Consider the following 21,819-nt stretch of genomic DNA (forward strand, 5'->3'; position numbering starts at 1 on the left):
TTCTCCCTCCAATTATTCCTTCTGTGGGCATTCTTGGGGGGGGGACGTTCCAGGGGAAGGGGCAAGGAAGGAGAACACCTATGTGATATTCTCTCCCATGTCCTGTTTTGTAAGCCTTTTAAGGTTGTTTTAGTGCTTGAGTGTCTTTTCTCAGCCTTGCAAACTCTTATCAAAGGAAATGAAGTAATAACATACTCTCTCCCACCCCCTTCAGGCTTGAAATGACAAACAAGCCCTTATCAACTAGAAGGAAGAGCATAGGCAAAACAGAATTTGTCTATTTTCTGACTAGTAAAAAAAGTATAAGATTTTAAAGGACCATTTAAAAAAATGGTTTCAAAGCACTATTTACCACTGCCAACCCTCATCATATTGATATCAGATTGTTTACATTCCAAATAAGTAAGGGAGTGTCTAGAAGGAGGGAAAGAATTTGAAACTCAAAATTTTAAAAAAAGAAACAACCAACAAACAAGAATGCTAAAAATAATAAATTTGGAAAAGAATTTTTTGAAAAATTTGATATGAAAAAGAAAATAATATCAGGCAGAATCTTATATAGATGTGCCATAGATTTTGAGAGAGCAGATTTCAGAATTCAGAGAAAGGATGGGAAATGTCCTATAGTCTAAAATCCTTCAGGAAAGTTGATCCCACTGGACTCAGAGGAGGAGAAGTATACTCCAATTTCTCTTCCTTAATTCTTGATTGCTCTCATCAACTCAGCAGCCTTTTTTTAAAAATTAATTTTTTAAAGAATATTTTTCCATGGTTATATGATTCATGCTCTCTCCCACCCCTCTTCCCTCCCCACTCCTGGAGCTGTCAGCAGTCTTTTTTGAGGTTTATTCCAACTCTCTCTATATAGCATCCTATCAAGAGTCTTTTTGTGGTCATCTGCCAAATGTTCGGGGAGGTTAGGACTTGACACATAGTCTTCCTCTCTACCCCACCCCATGCTATTCTACCTGCTAGTAAAGGGAACTGAACTTAAAGATGACTTCTAAGGTCTTTTCCACTGCTAAAATAATGCATTTATTAAGTGACTGACTGTTTTATGCCAGACACTGCTAAGTTCTAGTGATATAAATACAAAGAATGAGAAACTCCCTATTTCCAGGGACCATATACCCTATGGGGAAAATATTAGCATACATTCTAAGGGGTAAATAATCTGTAGCATAAGTATATATATTTACATACACACACGACATGTATATAGTGTGGTTCAGTTGTTTCAGCTATGTCCAACTCTTTGTGACTGCATTTGGGATTTTCTTGGCAAAGATACTGGAGCGATTTGCCATTTCCTTCTCCAGTTCATTGTATAGATGAAGAAAAACTGAAGTAAACACAGCTAAGTGACTTGTCCAGAATCACACAGTTAGTGTCTGAGACCAGATCTGAACTCAGGAAAAGATGAGCATTTTATCCGCTCACTGTCCTTTACAGTAGGTCCCTCTATTCTTATGTTCCAAAACCTATCATGGAAGAGTACTTCAGAATAAACAAAAACAGGTCCCTGTATGTAGGTACTCTGTCTCCCCACTCCTGCCTCTCTGCTTAGTGGCACCCCAAAAAAACAAAAGTGAAAACGAAAGTAAGAGGACAGGTAGGTGGACAGGCAGCTAGGCTGGGAGGACTGCTAGGACAGAGAGAAAAGAAGAGACCTTTACCCCACTCTGGCCACCCACCCATCCACCTTGTTCAACTGCCAGCAGTTTTCTTGCCACACTGCGTCCTGCCTCCCTTATTTATCTGAGGTGAGGGTAAGGAAAACCTCTTGAAAGTGTAAAAGCAGATGGGTTTGGAGGAAAACTACCATATATACAGACATATATATGTATATATAAATAAATATATAGGCATACATCCATTATACACATGTAGGCATACATATGTCTACATATGTAAAATATATGCAGAATAAGTAGAAAAAATAAATACAAGGTGGCTGAACAAGATAGAGAGCAATAACCCTAGCAAGTTGGGAGGGTATATAAATAGCTTTGTATAGAAGGTGGCATTTGAGCTACTGTCTCTTTTTTTTTTTTAACCCTTACCTTCCATCTTGGAATCAATACTATGTATTGGCTCCAAGTAAGGGCTAGGCAATAGGGGTCAAGTGACTGGTCCAGGAATCACACAGCTGGGAAGTGTCTGAGACCAGATTTGAACCTAGGACCTCTGGTCTCTAGGCCTGACTCTCAATCCACTGAGCTACCCAGCTGCCCCCAGAGCTACTGTCTCTTGAAGGAAGATTTTTTGAAGCAGAGGTGAGGAGAGAGCATTCCTGGAATGGGGCATGGCCACTACAAAGCCATTGAATAGGCAGATGGATTGATTATCAAGTAGGAGGAACAGAAAAGGGCTATTTTGACAGAACTATATAGCTGGGAAGTGTAAAGGAGAAGAATTATGGGGAGAAAGTGGGAATGGGTGAGAGAGAGTGAAGGGATTTTTCTTCTCCTCCCTTACTTGTGGCGGGGAGATAAGCCAAGTCCTATCCCCTTGAAAGCAGAGTATGTCTTCATAGAGATAGTATCTGGGAGATGGGGGACAGGAGACTAGAGGGGGATTGCCCCATGAGATGGCAAGATGCCTCCCTCTCCCTCAGAGGAGCCCAGGGCCCCTGAGATCAAGTCTGTCTTTGAGAGGCAAGACGATCTCTTCTTATACTTCTGCCTCCCAAAGGGACACTAACTGCCAGCCTTTTCAGGGGCTCAGAAGTGGTCAACTGCCAAGGAAAGATGTCAGTTTCCTCAGTCAGACAATTCTTGAATCATTGGGGTCTGGAAGTCAACCCTCTCGGTGAGAGGTGTGACCCTCCCAAATCTTCAATCCCCTGAGCTATGTTATTTAGACACAGACCCAAGCCCCAAATCCTAAATGTCAAATAATTGATTGAGGTTAAGGTAGGAAGACCTGGCAGGGATATGAGGCAGGAAAGCGGGTAAAAGAGAATCCCTAAAGATTTTCCACTCTTGCAAGTTGGCCACCCGGAGTCTGGAGGTCACAGACTTCTCAGCCCTGACCTCTCCCTTTTCACCAACTGCTTTATTGCCCCTACTCTCAAACTAGCTAGACCTTGAAAGTATGAGTCCAGGGACAAGTAAGGAGGAGGGAAGGAGACAGAGACAGAGAGACAGAGACAGAGACAGACAGAAACAGTCAGAGACAGACAGGGAGAGGGACAGGGAGGGAGAGAGGGAGAGGGAGAGGAAGAGAGAGGAGAGAGAAAAAGGGATAGAGAAAGATCAGGAAAGGGTCTGGATGGCTCTGTTCAAAAATCCAAATCCACAATCCTTCTTGAGGATTTTAGATGGCTGTATCTGAGAGTCTTAGTGGAGATGTTCAGGGTTTCAGAAGGGATAATAAGTCTCTAAAGAAATAGACTTCTTCTCAGCTTCAGGAAATCCACCTTTCTCCTCTACCTCCCAGGCTGGAAGTGAGCTATCAGTTGGATTTCAAGCTTCTGATTCTTCCTTAGAATTCTCAGCTTTTCTTCACCCCTCCTCCACTCTCTCTTCAGCTGGTCCCTCCAAAAAACTGGTCTCTCTCCTAAAATGCAAAATCTCTCTTCTCTTATCTTACAGAAGGGAAAAAACATTTTATCTTAAAGGAATGGGGAGACATTGAACGGCGAATTGGGAAGTGATATGATCAGACCTGTAGTTAAGAAAAATCACTTGGACAGCTGTACAGAGGACAGATAATAATGATAATTATAGCTAACACATGTCTTGGGGAAGGAAATGGAAAACCACTCCAATATCTTTGCCAAGAAAACCTTCATATGGGATCACAAAGAGTCAGATATGACTAAAATGACTGAATGACAATTAGTGTTTACTATGTGCCATTCAATGTTCTAAGCACTTCACAATTACTATCTCATTTGATCTTTATCATTACCCTTGGAGGTAGGTGCTGTCATTCCTATTTTACAGATGAGGAAACTGAGAGTAAGTAATTTACTCAGGGTCACATAGGAAGGTATAAAGTGTTTGAGGTCTGATTCCAAGCACATTCACAGCACCACCTAACTTCCCAGGAAAATTGGAGTATCCCGATCTTCCAGGGAGGAAGATCAATTATTAGGCCATTTCACACTAGTCTAGGTATTTTCTCATTAGGCTGTGAGAAAACATCCTCCATTTGAGAAATGTCAGGAATAGCTAAGTAACTTAAACAGGGTTATAGATGAGAGGTCCAGGATTCAAATCTAGCCTCAGAAATTTCCAAACTCTGTGACTCTGGGCAAGTCACTTAACCCCCATTGCTTAGCCCTTACCATTCTTCTTCCTTGGAACCAATACCAAGGACATATATATATATATACACACACATATATATATATACACACACACACATACATACATACACACATATACATACATATATATATACATACATACATATATGTATACACACACATATACATAAGTATATATTGTAAGGGGGAGAAAAGGATTTTTTAATAAGAGATTGGACTGGATTATTCAAGAGTAGGGTCACCAGGAATTTTTTGAAATTCCAAAGAGATTTATTTAATAATTTATTTACAAAATATAGAGACAAATGAAGTAGGAAAATCAGAGAAAGGATAGGGTATGATATCTAGCCTACACACTATGTATTTTGCTCCAACCCCTGGCTCAACCCAGGCAGGGAGAGTTAGTCCTTAGCCAGAGAGGCCTTGGGCCCTTGCAGCTGAGCACCTGGGGATGCAGGGGGCCTCTCTCCTGAGGCTAGTCTCTTCAGAAAATCCAGGAAAGGAGTCAGCTCTTTTCACTCACCATGTGTCAGTCCAAAGGGAGAGATTCAAGGACAGTCTCACCAAGTACGTCTCAGGTCCAGTCAGCAGATTCTTCATCAGCCTCCAACTTGAACTCAGAAGTCCAGAAGAAGACAAAGTTCCACCAGAAGTTCCCCCAGGAAGTTGTAACTCCCTTTTAAAGACACTTTCTTTTGCTTCACTTCCTAAGCCTTCCTCCACTTTTACATCTACCAATTACAGTTGAAGCTTTGCTTAGGACTGCCCAGGGGGCAGTCAGTTTGATTCGAATTTGTCACCCACTATTGCACACCGGGGTCACAGACCTCCCCCACTTAATCTTTAAGTGAGATATTTACACTTTTGGTGATTAGATCTAAAAATGGGCAGATCTCCCCACTTAACTTTAAGTAGGGTGTTTACACTTTTGGTTATTAAATCTAAAAATGGGCAGGGGGGGTTAATTTAATCTTCACTATAAATATATACCATATAGCCATGTTACCTTATTCTTGGCATATAAGGTACTTCTAGGAGTTGGGACTTTGGTGAGTTCTTATTTTCTTAATTGAACTTCTAAACCACAATAAAGTTAGCCATTGACTTATCCCATTCTGTCCTCTCTAGGAGAGTCTTTAATTCTATGAGACTCACTCTCTTTCCTTTATTTTCCTCTCTTCTTATGAAAGGGGAACTGCCATTGCAAAAATAATTGGCAAAAATGTCATGAATTCTACAAAATTTGACAGTGAAGTGACACTCTGGGTATTTGAAGAGGTACTTGATGGAAAGAAACTATCAGATATCATCAATGAGGAACATGAAAATAAGAAGTACCTGCCTGGAATCAAATTAACTTCTAATGTGGTGAGTTAAATGAACTGCTAGAACAGTACCAGATCTTAAACTGTACTATATAAAGCGGTGAGCATCAAAACAGTATGGTACTGGCTAAGAGACAGAAGGGTAGATCAATGGAATAGACTTGGGGTAAATGACCTCAGCAAGATAGTGTATGATAAACCCAAATATCCTAGCTTTTGGAATAAGAACCCACTATTTGACAAAAACTGTTGGGAAAATTGGAAAACAGTATGGGAGAGATTAGGTTTAGATCTCAACACCCTACACCAAGATAAATTCAGAATGGGCAAATGACTTAAATATAAAGAGGGAAATTATAAGTAAATTAGGTGAACACAGAATAGTTTACCTGTCAGATCTATGGGAAAAGAAAGGACTTTTAAGACCAAGCAAGAGACAGAGAATATTACAAAATATAAACTGAATAATTTTGATTACATTAAATTAAAAAGGTTTTGTACAAACAAAACCAATGTAAACAAAATTAAAAGGGAAGCAACAAATTGGGATGATGATGGGGATATGATTGGGGATATAGACTCTAAGAGATCATCCTAGTGCAATTAATAATATGGAAATAGGTCTTGATCAATGACACATGTAAGTAAAACTCAGTGGAATTGCTTGTTGGCTACAGGAGGTGGGGTAAGAGGAGGGGAGGGAGAAGAACATGATTCATGTAACCATGGAAAAATATTCTAAATTAATTAAACAATTAAACTTAAATTCTTAAAAAAATTTATCCATTTTAAATCTAGTAATCCTCTCTCTCTTGTACAGTCCTAAATTCTTCCCTTATCCATAGATCTGGCAAGTAAACTATTCGAAACTCCTTTAAAATTAGATGTTGGCTCACGCCCTTTTAAAAGGCGGTCTAATCTTTAACAAGAAGTTAATAGAGATACATCTTAGTTGAATTCAACAGACAACTTTAATATTCTTTAAGGGATAGCAAAAGAATCACACTCAAAGACTGTCCCATAGGCAAAAAGTTTTAGAGAAAGCATTGCCATTCTATAGAGTATCTGGAAGAGGAAAACTACTATGGTGAATAGCCTTGAATCCATGCCATATAAAGATCATTTGAAGGAACTGATGATGTTTAACCTTATGTTAAGGTTAAAATTTTCTGGAGACTGCATATTAATTTATAATTTATAAGTGATAAAGAGTGGGTCAGAGAAAGAAAGGCACAGAGCCACAGGATTGGTCACACACTTACTTCCCTAGCTACCTTGAGCTCACAACTCACTTTGTATCCCTGCTTCACTCTTGCTGCTTGGCCAGAAAAACTCCAAAAGCTTCCTTGATCTATAATTTATATCCCCCATGACATCACTTTTTCTAGGTCTTCCTGATTGGACAGACTTGGCCTCAGTCTGGGTCAGAGGCTGTTTTCTGGACACCAGGAGTCACATGGGACAAGAGGCAAGCATCTTCCAGGACACACCAGAGAGCCACAAGTCTTCTGGTGCCCTCCCAGAGTGTGCATTCCACTCCCTTATACAGATAAGCCTCAGACCTTGGTCTGAATCCAATCAAGGGGTGGGGGCTGAACTGAAACTGAAATCAATAAAAAATGGCCACCAAATGCCCATATTCCTAGCTATATTCCTAGCTATAGACTTGTCTAACCACCAATAAAATGATTATTCACTGAGAGTAGCCAAACTACAGGTCATACACCACCCTTGGGGCAGGGAAGAGTGAGCTGAGGAGTTACAGACAAAGAGTGACCGTATGGAAAATCCATCTTCAAATGTCATGAGGCAGTAACAGTGGCAAAGGATATGTATTTATGTGACCTACCTATCCTTTATCCTAATAAGCTGTGTCTTACAACAGATCAGTGCTGTAGTAGGCAATGGAATAGTGAAGTTGCACTTCCCATTGTCACCCATATATCTGCTACCCAGTGATTGTTTCTCTCTTAACACACAAGTCAGAGAACACTTTGGTAAATGCTCAGTCAAATCAATAGGAGTGGGGTAATCTGAAAATTACCTTAGGAGGCATGTTAAAATCAACCAACATTTCAAAATCTATGAGTTTCTCAAAGACCAATGATAGAGGTTATGACCAGGCAAAAGGGCTCCACCCATCACTTGAGGAGATATATAACAAAAGCAAAAGGGCAAAAGGCCTGTTTTGGTGATATATGACTGTCATGAGGTACAAGTGGTGGCCAAGTCTCATTCATATGGACTGAAGTTACAGAGCTCTGATGGAGCTGGTGACAGATTCAGCATCCATAAGGTCCAATGGCCATGTCTTGGTGTTGAGAATGTCCTTTTTGGCCAGGGACCCTAATAATAGCATTATCCTTAGTCCAGTCATCAGAAGAGGAAACAAAAGAGGAAAATGCAATATGGATTAATGCTAAAAACAAAATAGTACCAAATGAGGGTAGCTTTTTTTTTTTTTAAGAGTAAATTAGGGCATAGCTGGGTGGCTCAGTGGATTGAGAGCCAGGCCTAGAGATGGGAAGTCCTAGGCTCAAATCTGACCTCAGACACTTCCTAGCTGTGTGACCCTAGACAAGTCACTTGACCCCCATTGCTTAGCCCTTACTGCTCAGAAAGTAAGGGTTTAAAAAAATTTTTTTAAGAGTAAATTAGATTCATAATCCCTTATCACTTATAATCCCTAATCACATAAAGAGTAAAAATAAAAGCAAAACCAAACCCAAAGATAAATAGGTAATGTAAAATCAAAGTGACAGAATACAGTTAATCAGTGTCAAGGATGGTACTAGTTTTACATGAGAGAAAGGAATGCAAGAGTTTTTTTCTCCAATTTTGATGACAAATGGAATAGTTAGCAACACCTGGAAAGGGCCTTTCCAAGCAGTCTGAATTCCACCAATTCACTGAAATTTTTTTACATACACCTTGTCTCCCAGGTATAGATCATGGAATGAGAAGTCCAAGAATCCTGCCTGTACTGTTTCCCCAGGGTCATGAAGTTCAAGTAATTTGACCTAATTCCTGTATATGAGAAGCAGCAGAGATGTCCCCCCAGTAATATGTATTCAGGGGAAAAAAGTTAGGATTATACAGGGGGGTCTCCAATAAGCATTTCAAATGTGGGACATGTAGATCTCTCCCCTGCATCTATCTGCTGAGAAGGTAAAATAGGGCTAAGGGGAGAATCTCAGGTCACTTCAAGTGAGTCTCTCATCCCATAATTTGTCAGTTATGGTTTTAAGTTGTCAATTCACACATTGAACCTGGTCTGAGATCTGAGAATGAAAAGTTGTATGGCATTCGAGAGTAATTCCTAACCAAGAATAAACCTGTGACAAAACAGAATCAGTAAAATGAGTGTCCTTATCTGAATAAATGCATGCAAGTGGGCCAAATTGGGGGAAAATCTTCCTTAATAGCAATTTAGCAACAAATGCCTCTGTGGCATGAGTACAAGGAAAGGCTTTCAATTCATCCAGTGAGTTGGTTCACTTAAACAAGAAAAACTTTATAATGTCCAGCTTTAGGCACACTGATGAAATCGATTTGATAGAACTCCCTCTTTGCAAATTATGTCAGAGTTTGTATAGTATTGGGATTAGCTGTTCTTTGAATGTTTGATAGAATTAATTTGTGAATCCATCAGGCCCTGGGGATTTTTTCTTAGGGAGTTCTTTGATGGCATGTTTTTATAATCTGGAATTCCTAGAGCAGAGATGGACAGGATCACCCGTTTTAATTCTGTGAGAGCTAACAGGTATTGGAAATTTAACTGAAAAGGGTTTAGGGCCTGAATTTTTAGTCAGAGCTACAAAGAGCTTAATAAATTTCCCATAACAGGAGATCCATTGTCTAAAAGATTGCTCCTAGCCACCTCTTAGAAGAGGAAGCAGAGAGTTCTTGAATAGCTTTAATGCTCTTGGGAGAAAGAGAGCAGGTTCCTGCAGCTAAAATAAAACCTAAATATTCTGCTTTTGGAAGGTACCACTGTCCTTTTGATCTAGAAACTTTGTGGTCTCTCTGATGGAGCTCTAAGAGAAGATGCCTAATATCTTTCTGGCATGTTGTTTGCATCTGATGCCACTAAAAGAAATAATCAACATACTGAACTAAAGTAGAACCCTTAAAGATGATAGTACCTAAGTTCTGCTATAAAATTTGAGAGAATAAAGTTGGACTCTCTACATACCCCTGAGGCGATTGAGTTCATGTCAACTGGGAAACTTTCTAGTTGAAAGTAGACATGTTTCTATAATTTATATGGATAGGAACCAGTGGGGAAAAGCAGAACAAAGGTCTACCACTGTAAATATATAGCTTCTCTAGGGATTGATTAATAACTGGATTCCCATCAGGCACTGGGCTTAGGCTTTTTTACTAGGAGAATTGGTCAATTATATTCAGATTTGTATGGAATTATCCTTGCTCAATCATTGAATCAATTATTAGGGATATCACTTCAAAATAGCTTTCTTGGTTAACGGGTAATGAGGAATGGAAAGTAGGGAGGGCACCTTTTGTCTTAATCTGAATAGGAACAGCTGACTTATACCCAGAGAGATTCAAGGATGTCTCTTGGAATTTCAAAGGAAGGGGCTGCTATCTCCTGACTGTCAGGAAGGAGAACTATGAATTAAGTCAGAATTCTCAGGCAATTACAGGGACAAAGACCTGTTTGGAGAACATGATATTTTGGCCCTGAATTCACATTAAGAGATCTCTCCCTATGAATGACTTCTTGTTTGGAAATGATGAGGGACCCTAGATTTACCTTGAAACCCCCAAATTGTAGAAGTTTTTCAGGTCAAACTGTAAGCAGGAAAAGTCCTTTCCTTCCTTGAATTGTTTTTAAGGCTAAAGAAAGAGTTGGTCTGGACCTCAAAGGCTAATGATAAGAAAGACCTTTGGGAGAATTATCCTCCTTCTATCATCCTTGAGGTTTTGAGATGGATACAGAGATACACCTCTAGGCTATTCTTTGATTGTCAGGTTATATCTAAGACATCTATCTGTCCCCTAAACTATGAGAGTCACCCCCTATGTCTTCAGATGACCAAACCTCCCCCAAACCCACCCTGTGCCCGAGTGCATACCCTCCTCAAATCAAGTATCACCTGTTGTAAAGAGTATATAGACCCCAGAATTGATGTCCTCTAGAAGGCAGCTTTCCATCTATTCTGTCCTCCCAGCCAAATTCAACATGAATTCTAAATTAATACATTTCTCTTTTTTTTTAAGCTAAGTTATGGAGTCTTGCATTCTTGCAAAGGGTACCCGTCTGGATCCCAGGGGGTTCACCTCAAGCCTACCCACAACATTTTGGCACCCAACATGGGGCTAAGGCAGGATTGTAGTTAAAACTACACTAACTTAAAAGATTCTTCAGGTGATCACCCTGGGGTGTAAAATGGGGCACTGTTCTGGGAAGCTAGGGGCACCATGTGGTGGCCACAGATGAACCTATACCCTGAAGGGGCACAAATAGATCTGTCTGTGGATTTTAGCATTTAGGTAGCATTAATTCCCCAATCAGAGGTACAATTGCAGGATGCTAGTCTACCAGGTCTGACACCAGTCTCAAGTAAAGTTTTTAGCATAGACCATGAGTGTGGTTGTCAGAAAGGGGGTGTTAGGGTGGAAAACTTGAAGCTAACCCCAGGATTTGGATGGTTACATTAGGATACCAGTACATACAGAAAGGGAATACATTGTTAACCCCTGTCATGAAAGGGGCAAGATCCTCAGTCTACACAGTGCATGAGTCATATTAAAAGGAAAAGGGTTGGTGTTCCATTCCTTATCAAAGCACTTATACTGGAAGGGGTCTAGGTTAATCCACCCATCCTTGATGAGCAAAGTCCTAATGTGCTGGACCTGGGAATATTCTGCAAAAGTTAAAGGCTGCCCTGTGAGAAATCAAGGAGCATCCTCTAAGGTATCCCATAGGGGAGTAGCCAAAACTGGAGTGAATGTGAATCTCCTGGAAGCCTTTAGTCTTGGGTATGCCTCAGAGGCACTGAGAACCACGGGTTAGAGGCTTGGGGTTCTCTCCACTTTAGGAGTGTTTCATATACACCCAACAGTCAGAGGGCCCAGCTTTTGCTACTGCTTCCCCAAGTTGAATCATGGAATTATCTACCCGGATGGCTGGGCATGCATCATTTAAAACACAGGAGAAGCCCCAGAATGTGAGGAGAGGAATAGTCTTCAATAAAGTAGTTAAGAGTTAAAGCAACAGAATCAATCAGAAGGATGAATATGGAGGGGGGAGGGGGGCAACTTATTCCAAAATGCCCTTCCATTGCTTTTTCCTATGGCAAAGGAGGAATTTAAGATCTTCTACTGGCTCACAGGAATAGGTGTCTTCTGTTCCCTTTCCACTACCTGTTTCTGAAGAAATAAAGGGTTTAATGTGAGAGATGAGTCCAATGGAAGGCCTGCAAGAATGCTTTTCCCTCTTTCTTAATTGGGTCAGCTAGTCCCTATCTGGCTCCAACCTCAGTCTTGGTGTAGCCACTCCACCAGATCAGAGGGAGAAAGTCCTAGCACAGCCACTACCTAAGGGAGGAAACAGACTGTCTAGGACTGACTTAAAATTTTTTTCTCCAGTTTGTTAAGTATGCACCCCAAAGGGGAATCTCAGGGTATGCTCTGTCTCTGCCCCATTTAGATGAGGAATAGCCAATTCCTCACTGAGGGTCAACAACTGTGTTTCCACAGAGGTTGCCTAACTTTTAGCACTCAGCTCAGCATTGAAGTGAGTCTCCTCTACACTGGAATGTCTTCCAATATAGAAAGAGGGGAAGATAGACCCCAAATCCAGCAGCCTGACTGACCTTTGGGGCCAATGAGAGAGAGGGCAAAAGAGGTCCCACAAAGGTGTCACCCCAAAATGGGGGGTTTCAGGAGTCCAAGACAGCTTGTACACCCTCCCTTGGGTAGTTAAGATGTTATTTATTAATGTCATCACATTGCCTCTACAAGCCATGTGTGGCAACTTCCCTAAGAGGAAATAAGACCTTTGGAGAGTCATTATTTTCCACTGATTGACTCAATTGAGTCAAAAGCCTGTATGGAGACTTAGCAGAGAACACAAGGAAGAAGTGAACCTCCTTAATTTGGAGGAGGTCACTCTGGGTAAGGACTTCCTCTTGTTGGAGGAAGTGTTGAGAAGGCAGGAAGGCAGAAGTAGGAAGAGAGATCAGGACAGCAAAAAGGAGGAGAGAATGAGTTCTGTATATGGGCCAAAAGAATGTGGAGGGAAGGGGAGAGTAAACTCTGCAGAAGGGTCCCAGAAAAGAGGAAAGGAGAACAGGTTGAGGCAATGGGAGAGAGGTCAGATAGGAAAGAGAAGGGAAGGTCCTTGAAAAGAAAGAAAAGAAGGGGGACAGGCTGAAAAAAGAGAGGGGGGAGAAACAGCTGCATCATGAGAAGAATATTTTCTACAAAGGCTAATGGCTTGGCTTACCTGGTTCTATTGGCAGTAGCTCTTAGTCCCATGCAATGAGCATCTACGTCAAGAAGATCCTCATGGCATATAGTTCTTACTTCATATATTTCCCATTTCCTCAACAAACACATATGGATACACACACACACACAGAAAGGTTAGAAATTGTTGAGCAATCAAAATAAAATAAATTAGACACGTCTTGGTTATTGCCTAGTCTCCACCTTGGATCTCTCCCTAGAGGCCATGTGGTTGTGTTGAACTTATAGGTCCCTCTTTATAGAAAACAAAAAGGGCAAAGAAAGGAAGAATTCAGACTCTGCTTTGTGGTCTCCAGAACTGTTAAGAGTAAAATTCTCTGGAGACTGTATATTAAATTATAATGATTAAGTATTAAAAAATAGGTTGGAGAAAGAAAAGGCACATAGCCACATGGTAGGCTGCACTTTATTTCCTAGCTAACCCAAGCTTGCTGCTCTTGATGCTTGGCCAGAAAGATCCCAATAGCTTCCTTGACCCATAATTTATGTCCCCCATGGCATCACTTTTTCTGGGTCTCCCTGACTAGACAGACTTGGCCTCAGTCTGGGTCAAAGGCCAGTCTTCTGGATGCCAGGAGTCACGTGGGACAAGAGGCAAGTGTCTCCCAGAACATCAGGGCACCTCAATTGAGGCTTCTGGTGTCTTCCCAGAATGCAAGTCCCCCTTATACAAATAACCCTCAGGTTAATCCAATCAAGGGATTGGTGCTGAACTGAAACCCAATTCACTAAAAAATGGGTTTTCAAATTCAATATAAAACGTTCCTTTTGAATCTCCAAAACTGATCTTAGGGTACCAAGAAAAATGGTGCAAACTGGTGTTCAATTCTCATGCTCGAGAAGGCTCAGGAGGCTCATATCAGTCTTCAAACATTCCAAAGAGATTAAATGGCTCTGTTGGCCTTCACCAAGGTAAAGCCTGGAGGCAATGTGGTATAAGAGAAAGTATGAGCTTAAAATCATAATTCTGACCCTCTGCTTTGATAAGCCCTTGAGCAGCTAGGTTGTATAGTGGATGGAGCATTGGACTTGGAGACTTGCCTTAGATGCTCAATAGGTCTTTGCCTCAAATGAGATCACATTTGTAAAGCACCTAGTACAATACCTGGCACACAGTAGGCACTTAATAAATTCTTGTTCCCTCGACCTGTGTGTAACTTAGCAAGTCACATTAATTCCCTCTGTTCCATATTCTTCATCTGTAAAACGAGATAATAACACTTACCTCCCAGGATTGATGTGAGGATTGAATGATATAATAATGTGGAAGGAAGTGGCCCTAGAATACTTTTTAGAATCTATCTAGGGGCAGTTGGGTGGCTCAGTGGATAAAGAGCCAGACCTAGAGATGAGAGGTGTCCTGCATTCAAATCTGGCCTCAGACACTTCCTAGCTGTGTGATCCTGGGCAAGTCACTTGACCCCCATTGCCTAGCCCTGACCACTCTTCTGCCTTGGAAGCAATACACAGTATTGATTCCAAGAAAGAAGGTAAGAGTTTAAATTTTAAAAAAGTATCTAGTTCCTTAGAGAGCTGCTAGATGGCTCAGTGTATATAGAGTGCTAGCCTTGAAGTCAGGACTCCTCCTCTTCCTGAGTTCAAATGTGACCTCAGACACTTATTAGCTGTGTGATCCTGGACAAGTCATGTAACTCTGTCTCAGTTTTCTCATCTGTAAAATGGATTGGAGAAGGAAATGGTAAACCACTCCAATGTCTTTGTCAAGAAAATCTCAAATGAAGTCATAAAGAATTAGACCTGACTCTACAACAGCAACAACGTTCTTTAGACAGAGGGCCACCATCTAACACAAAAGGCTTTCCTGATTCCTGCTGTCAGGGCTGCTCTAGCCTCTTCCCAGAATTATCTTGTATTTATCTTTTTGTATATTTTAGATTTCCTTATAGGTGTACCTGTTGTTTCCCCAGATAGAATAGAAGTCTCTTGAGGAAAAGAACCATTCTGTTTCTGTTTTTGTAGCCTCAGCACTTAGCTCGCCCAGCATTTGGCACAAAATTAGCATATAATACATGTTTTTCATTAATTAAGTGAAAGAAGGTCACACAGCGGGTTAATGATTCCTTTCCTCTCCAACATTCTCTATTTCAACCCAACCTAGTCTGCTTGGTCTCCTCAGCTCTAAGAATCTGATTTTATCTCTACCATGAAACTATGGTGAAAATTAAATGGTGAGTTCAAGTGTGAATACAGTGATTATATGTGGAAGAAAATCTCATTCTCTGTGTTCATCTGTATCTTTGAGAGAAAATTTATTAATATATATTGTTAGTGTTCAGTCATCTCAAATCAACTGCATGATCCCATTGGCAAAGATACTAGAGTGATGGGCTATTCCCCTCTCCAGCTCATTTTACAAATAAGGGAAATGAGGCAAACAGGGCTAAGTGATTTGCCAAAGGTCACACAGCTAAGCTTCTGAGGCTAGATTTAAACTCAGGAAGTTGTCTTCCTGACTCCAAGTCTGGCACTTTACCCACTGTACCACCTACCTGCTCAAATCTATTACTGGAAACTGGTTTTTTTATTGACACAAGACCAAGGACTTCAGATTTCTATGCAATTAAAATATTTCTTAATATTTTCTAAAACAAAAAGAAGCCTAAATGAAGATGCTCTAATGGGCATGTAGGTGGCCGTGGATAGAATATCAGGCCTGGATTCAGGAAAGTTCAATTTCATGAATTCAAATCTGACCTCAGACACTTTCAAGCTGTATGATCCTGGGAAAGTCAATTAACCTCATTTCCCTCAGTTTCCTCATCTGTCAAAAGAGCTGGAGAAGGAAATGGCAAACCACTCCAGTATCTTTGCCAAGAAAACTCCAAATGGGATCATGTAGAGACAAACACAACTGAAAGGACTAAACAATGGAGATGCTTCCACATAGGTCAGAGTCAAGATAAGCCTCTTGGCCTATATCGATTGCCCATTGGAAGATTGCTGAGAATCAGTCAATCAGTCAATCAATATTTTATTAACTGCCTACTATGTTACCAGCACAATTTGTAAGTGACGTGTTATCAGGTGAAATAAATGATGCCTTCTGGTTCTAGGTGGCTATTCCAGATTTGGTGACAGCAGTAAAAAATGCTGACATCTTGGTATTCATCATACCCCTTGAATTCGCCTCAAAAATCTGCTGCGACATGGCTGGTCATCTGAAGCCTGGAGTATTTGGCATTTCTCTCATCAAGGTACAGTCTTAGTCATCATCCTAACTTAATTTGAGAAGGTCTTTATTTGGTGTGGGAATGATAACAAAGATTAGCCTTTCAAAATCCAGCTCAATTCTCTTTGAGTTCCAGACAGAACTAGTTATCCTCAATCACGGTTCTTTTTTTTTAAACCCTTACCTTCTGTCTCAGAATCAATACTGCGCATTGGCTCTAAGGCAGAAGAGCAAGAAGGGCTAAGCAATGGGGGTTAAGTGACTTGCCCAGGGTCATACAGCTAGGAAGTGTCTGAGGTCAAATTTGAACCCAGGACCTCCTATCTCTAGACCTGACTCTCAGTTCACTGAGCCACCCAGCTGCCCTCATCTCCCCCCATCTCAATCATATTGCTAACCGTAGGCTTTGTGGCAACAGACTCTTGAATTTTACTATAGTGACAATTAATATAATCAAAAGGCTAGTTTTGGGGTAAGAATATCAGCTTATTGATTAGTCTAGAATTTAACCAATAAATTGGTGTTTGGTAATCCTCTCAAAAATTGCAGACCAGGAAGTTCTTTCATGCAGATCTATATATACAGATGAGGAGCTCTTTATTCAGTCTCTGCCTTGGGGATCCCAAAATATATCTAATTAGTAAATAACTAATGAGGAGGTAGACTTAGAGATCTCAACTCCTTCTTGATTACTTCATCACAGGGGAGGTGGATCTGCACCTAAATAAGAAGACACCAGCATACCCTAGCAACATGGCTGGTCTACTATCCTTTCCAATGGCAGACGTGCTTTACCTGGTCCAGGGCACTGGAAACGTCTTACTCTAAAATTGTTTGAAAAAATAGATCCTAGTACAATTTAATAGAGCCACGACAGTGTCTCATTGCCAATAGTTAGATATAATGAGAACCCACTCAAACTTTAGGATACTAATCTTATGAATATAAGCTAAAAGTGAAAGCCCTGAAGCTCATCTGGGTGGGAAATTGCTGGGTGGAAGGGAAGGGGGTTAATAAAGGCTGGCAGTATGGAGATGAGATTTAGAAATTAGCAAGGAGTGAATTTATAGAAACTAAGAGGAAAAAGACTTAATAGTGGGCCCTGTCCCATACAGAGATGCTATTTTTTCAATTCTCATTTTTCAAATCCTTCACCAGTTTCCTATCTCAGCTGTTTAATGTAAAGCTTCTTAAACTAACTTCAAGCCCTAGCTTATCACTAGGCAAAGTAAGCCTTTTTTTGCAATTTAAAACCTGAAGACTGTCATCTCTCCTTTATTCCATTTTATGCTCACTTTTTCTTATCTCTTGTAAATTTAAAAAAAGAGGTTATTACACATATACTTGTAGGAGAAAAGGTTTTTTCAAGCACATTTTATTTTATTTTATTTTTTAAACCCTTATCTTCCATCTTGGAGTCAATACTGTGTATTGGTTCTGAGGCAGAAGAGTGGTAAGGGCTAGGCAATGGGGGTTAAGTGACTTGCCCAGAGTCACACAGATAGGAAGTGTCTGAGGCCAGATTTGAAACTAGGACCTCCTGTCTCTAGGCTGGCTAGATAGATAGATCCACTGATCTACCCAGCTGCCCCCACCACATTTTATTTTAAGCTCTGTCTTAAAATAAGTTCAGGACTTATTTCTGAAACTTTCATTTAAGCCTATGGAAGAATGGCCTCCTCTTTCTGGAAGGTCCTCTCCTCAAAAATTCATTTTTCTTGAAAGGATCTCTTCCCAAAAGGGAAATCTTCCAGAACAGATATAAACTCTAAATTATCACTCTAGTGCAAATATTAATAATGTGGAGAAAAGTCTTGATCAATGACACATGTAAAAGCCAGTGGAATTGCAAGTTGGCTATGAAAGGGGGAGGGGAGGGAAGGAACATGAATCTTGTAGCCATGGGAAAATATTCTAAATTAACAAATTAAATAAAATATTAAAAAAAAAAGATCTACCTGATCATGAGATTCCTAAGTGGATTAAAAATATCCACCAGGCCCATGACTGTGAAGCAAATTTTTCTGATAAAATCTGGAAAGATGTAGGGAAAGAGTCCCTAATCCCTTCATGGTTACTATCTATGACTATTAAAATATTCAAGAGATTGGTTTTTGGGTAAGAATATCAATAATCCAATTAGGCTAGCATTTAACTAATAGATTAATCATCTATAATTCCTCTTGAAAATCAAAGGCCAGGAAGTCACTTCAAGTAGACCTATATATACAATTTTATGGTTCATGATTCAGTACCTCCCTTAGCTATCCCCAAACACCTCTAAATGGTAAAATATTTCATGAGGAGGTTGGACTTGAAGATCTCAACTCCTCCCTCATTACTTCATCACAGGGAAGGTAGGTTTTGCCTAATAAGGGAAATGCCAGCATACCTCAAACCACATGGGCTAGCCTTCTGTACTTTCCAATGGGTCAAAGTTCAACATGACTGATTGTAAAAATTAAAATTAATATACGATAACTTCAATTATTATATTTTTTAAGATTTATTAATAATCACTAGAAGTAACAAAATAAAAAGGTAACAAAATAAAACCACATGCCCATGGCTAATCTCCCTGTTCAAAAAGCCTGCTCCACCAAAGTCCCAAACCAGGAATGAAAGAGAACTAGCCATGGAAGACCACCCAATTTATCTCCTGTCTACATCAGCACGTAACAACAGGAAGTCAGTGGGCTCCTGGGAAATGTAGTTCAAAGGCATAAGAGTTCTAATTACACATGATCAGTCCTGCCTTTAATCTTTCAAAGTCTTATTAAAAAAAAAATGTCCCAACTCAGTTTGATAGCTTTGGGGTGGAGGGTAGGGGGAGAGTGCAGGGTTGGGACTGGTAGTATTCTTAGCTTTGAACTAAACTTGTTTCAATCTGATTTTGGAAGCCTATAGAGAAATTATTTCACATAGAAATATTACTAATACTAATAATAAAAAGTAGAAATTTCATATAGAAAATTTCAGTATGAATTTTCTTCACTGTGATGAGGAGTCTAAAGAGAAATTAAAATAGATTACTTCCTCTTTAAAGAGAGGATGCTGGGGATTATCTGAAGTATATGAATGTGCATATTCTGGGTTCTTCTAGCCTTTGGCAAATATATGAAACATAGTCCCTTTGCCAGGGACTTATACAGCTTATAACAAAGATTTATCTAGCTCTTTGACTTTAAGAATGTTAGTCTCCACTGAATCTTTGAGAACAAAAATGATGTAATAGTTTTGTGGTAGAATCCTCTTTTGACGTGATTTATAATATGTGAGTCATTTAAATAAAAAACCTGAAATGTTTTTTCATTATAATAATTTAATTTCTTCCTGCCTTTCCTTCCTCATATATAAAATGGGGATAATCATACTTGCCCCATCTACCTCTAAAGAGTTATTGTGAGGTATGAATGAGATAATACATACACACACACACAAATATGTGTATGTGTGTGTGTATATATATATATATATACATATATATATATATTTAAACATTTTTAAAACTTTAAAGCACTGCAGAAATGCTTGTTATTGTTATTATGGGGAAGATGAGCTACTTTTTCAATTATCCAGGGCTCTTTCTCTCTTACTTCCTTTTTCTATTACTTCCTCTAATTATGACCTAGGTGGCACAGTGGAGAGAGTACCTGGGCCTGAGTTCAGGAAGATCTAAGTTCAAATTTAGACTTGGGTGAATGTGTGACATTAGCTATGTGACCCTGGGCAACTCACTTAACCCTGCTTGCCTCAGTTTCCTTATCTGTAAAAATGAGCTGGAGAAGGAAATGGCAAACCACTCCAGTATCCTTGCCAAGAAAACGTCATATTGGGTCATAAATGAACAATAGTGACTTAAATTAGCTATTTGAATGACTTCTCTCCCTGGGATTTGGTTTCTGATTTCATTGCCAAGCTCGGGATCAGGAGTTGTTGTTTAGTCATTTTCAGTCATGTCTGACTCTTTGTGACAACATTTTGGGTTTTCTTGGCAAAGATACTGGAGTGGTCTTTTTTTTTTGTTTGTTTCCTTCTCCGGGTCATTTTATAGATGAGGAAACTGAGGCAAACAGGGTTATGTGACTTGGCCAGAGTCACACAGCTAGTAAGTTTCTGAGGCTAGATTCAAACTGAGGAAAAGAAGTTTTCCTGACTCCAGGTCCAACACTCTATGGTATAACCTAGCTGTCCTGCCTTTTGATGCTTACTATTTATATATTATTTAGAAAATTGGGAAACTGCATTATCGAAATACCCACAGATAAAACATAACAGCAAAACTAAATAAGAAATAAATTAGTGCTGAAGGCAAAGCAGATTTGCCCAAAAGAGGACAAACCCACAGACAAAAACTTTTGTGTAGATTCTAAAGTGAACTCAACATTTTGGAAAAAGTATGAGTAGATGTGATATATTTATCTTTAGTTTCCTTTTACTTTGTTGTACAGGAGTTCGCATTTTTATGCTTTTCTGAGGAGATTTAGGGCTTTTTTTTTTTACTTGCAAATAAGATTAAGGAGGTGGAGGGATGAAGAAGAGATAGTGGGGCAAAGGAAATGAAAAAGGATTAAATAGGATATTTTGGTGAGAAAGAGATTGCCTGAAGTAGAAATGTCTGCTGTGAGTAATGAAAGACAGAGTCTGCAAAGAGAAAATATGTAGAAGGTGCACTATCCTCCATGGAAAGAAAAGAGGACTATAGCAGACTGTATAAATGTGAAGGCCTTAGATCTTTTATGCAAATGATTGTAAAGGTGTAGAAAATCAGAGCCCACTGGGAGAAAATCAGAACGTGTGGTTTGACTGGAGTTAGATTAGAGATATTGTACTAGAAAAATGGTCACATTTCACCTAAATTTGGAGAGAAATAATGCGTGTTGGCAGAAGAGTACATTCTAAACTGGGAGAATGACACCCTTGCATTTAGAGTTGGAAGCAAACAAATCATCTGAGTATAAGGAGAAAATTTGCTTGGCCAGTGAGCTAGATTGAATGAGCTAGAATTAAGCAATTATTAGAAATAAAATTGGGTTCTAGAGAATCCAATTGGATAAAATTCTGAAATATGTACATCAAAGTGTTTGAATGTGGAGAGAGGAATTATTGTTGCCATCCTTTGTTTAGAAGACCAGTGAGTGACATCACAGGGTGAGATTTTTCCCTTCTTCCTCATTTTGAACATGCCACTTCCTTACTTCTGAAGTAAGTAGAGTAAGTGAGGGCAAGTTACACAAAGGTATCAAGCCCACCTTTCTCTCTCTTCCAGAGTCACTTAAGTTCAGCGGAAGGACAACAGTTAAGACTCCTGGTTGTAGTTCGGCCCAGAATGTAGTGGATTACCTTGGTGTCTTGAATGTCTAAACCAAATTCTAAATGAACTACAGAGCTTGCTTCAACTGCCTTCATGGCTATCAGAACTGTTCTCATCTACCCACTCCACTGGCTGGATTCTTGGAGTAGACATCCAATGGCAGAAATAATAGCAAGTTAATGGAAATTAGAAGTGAGGAAGTGGCCCGCTCAAAATG

The 21,819-nt window shown here is 39.8% G+C and overlaps 1 protein-coding gene across 1 annotated transcript in view; it reads left to right on the forward strand.

Moving 5' to 3' along the window:
- Positions 1 to 21,819, forward strand: part of LOC100021123 (glycerol-3-phosphate dehydrogenase [NAD(+)], cytoplasmic-like) — a gene marked incomplete at its 5' end in the record, with an annotated part of 68,995 nt that overhangs the window by 10,509 nt on the left and 36,667 nt on the right. The window contains 2 exons of the mRNA XM_007493832.2: positions 5,467 to 5,644; positions 16,173 to 16,313. Coding sequence (XP_007493894.2) covers positions 5,467 to 5,644; positions 16,173 to 16,313 — 319 coding nt within the window. The remainder of the gene's footprint in view (positions 1 to 5,466; positions 5,645 to 16,172; positions 16,314 to 21,819) is intronic.

This window comes from Monodelphis domestica, chromosome 4 (genome assembly GCF_027887165.1).
Source record: "Monodelphis domestica isolate mMonDom1 chromosome 4, mMonDom1.pri, whole genome shotgun sequence".
Lineage (NCBI taxonomy): Eukaryota > Metazoa > Chordata > Mammalia > Didelphimorphia > Didelphidae > Monodelphis > Monodelphis domestica.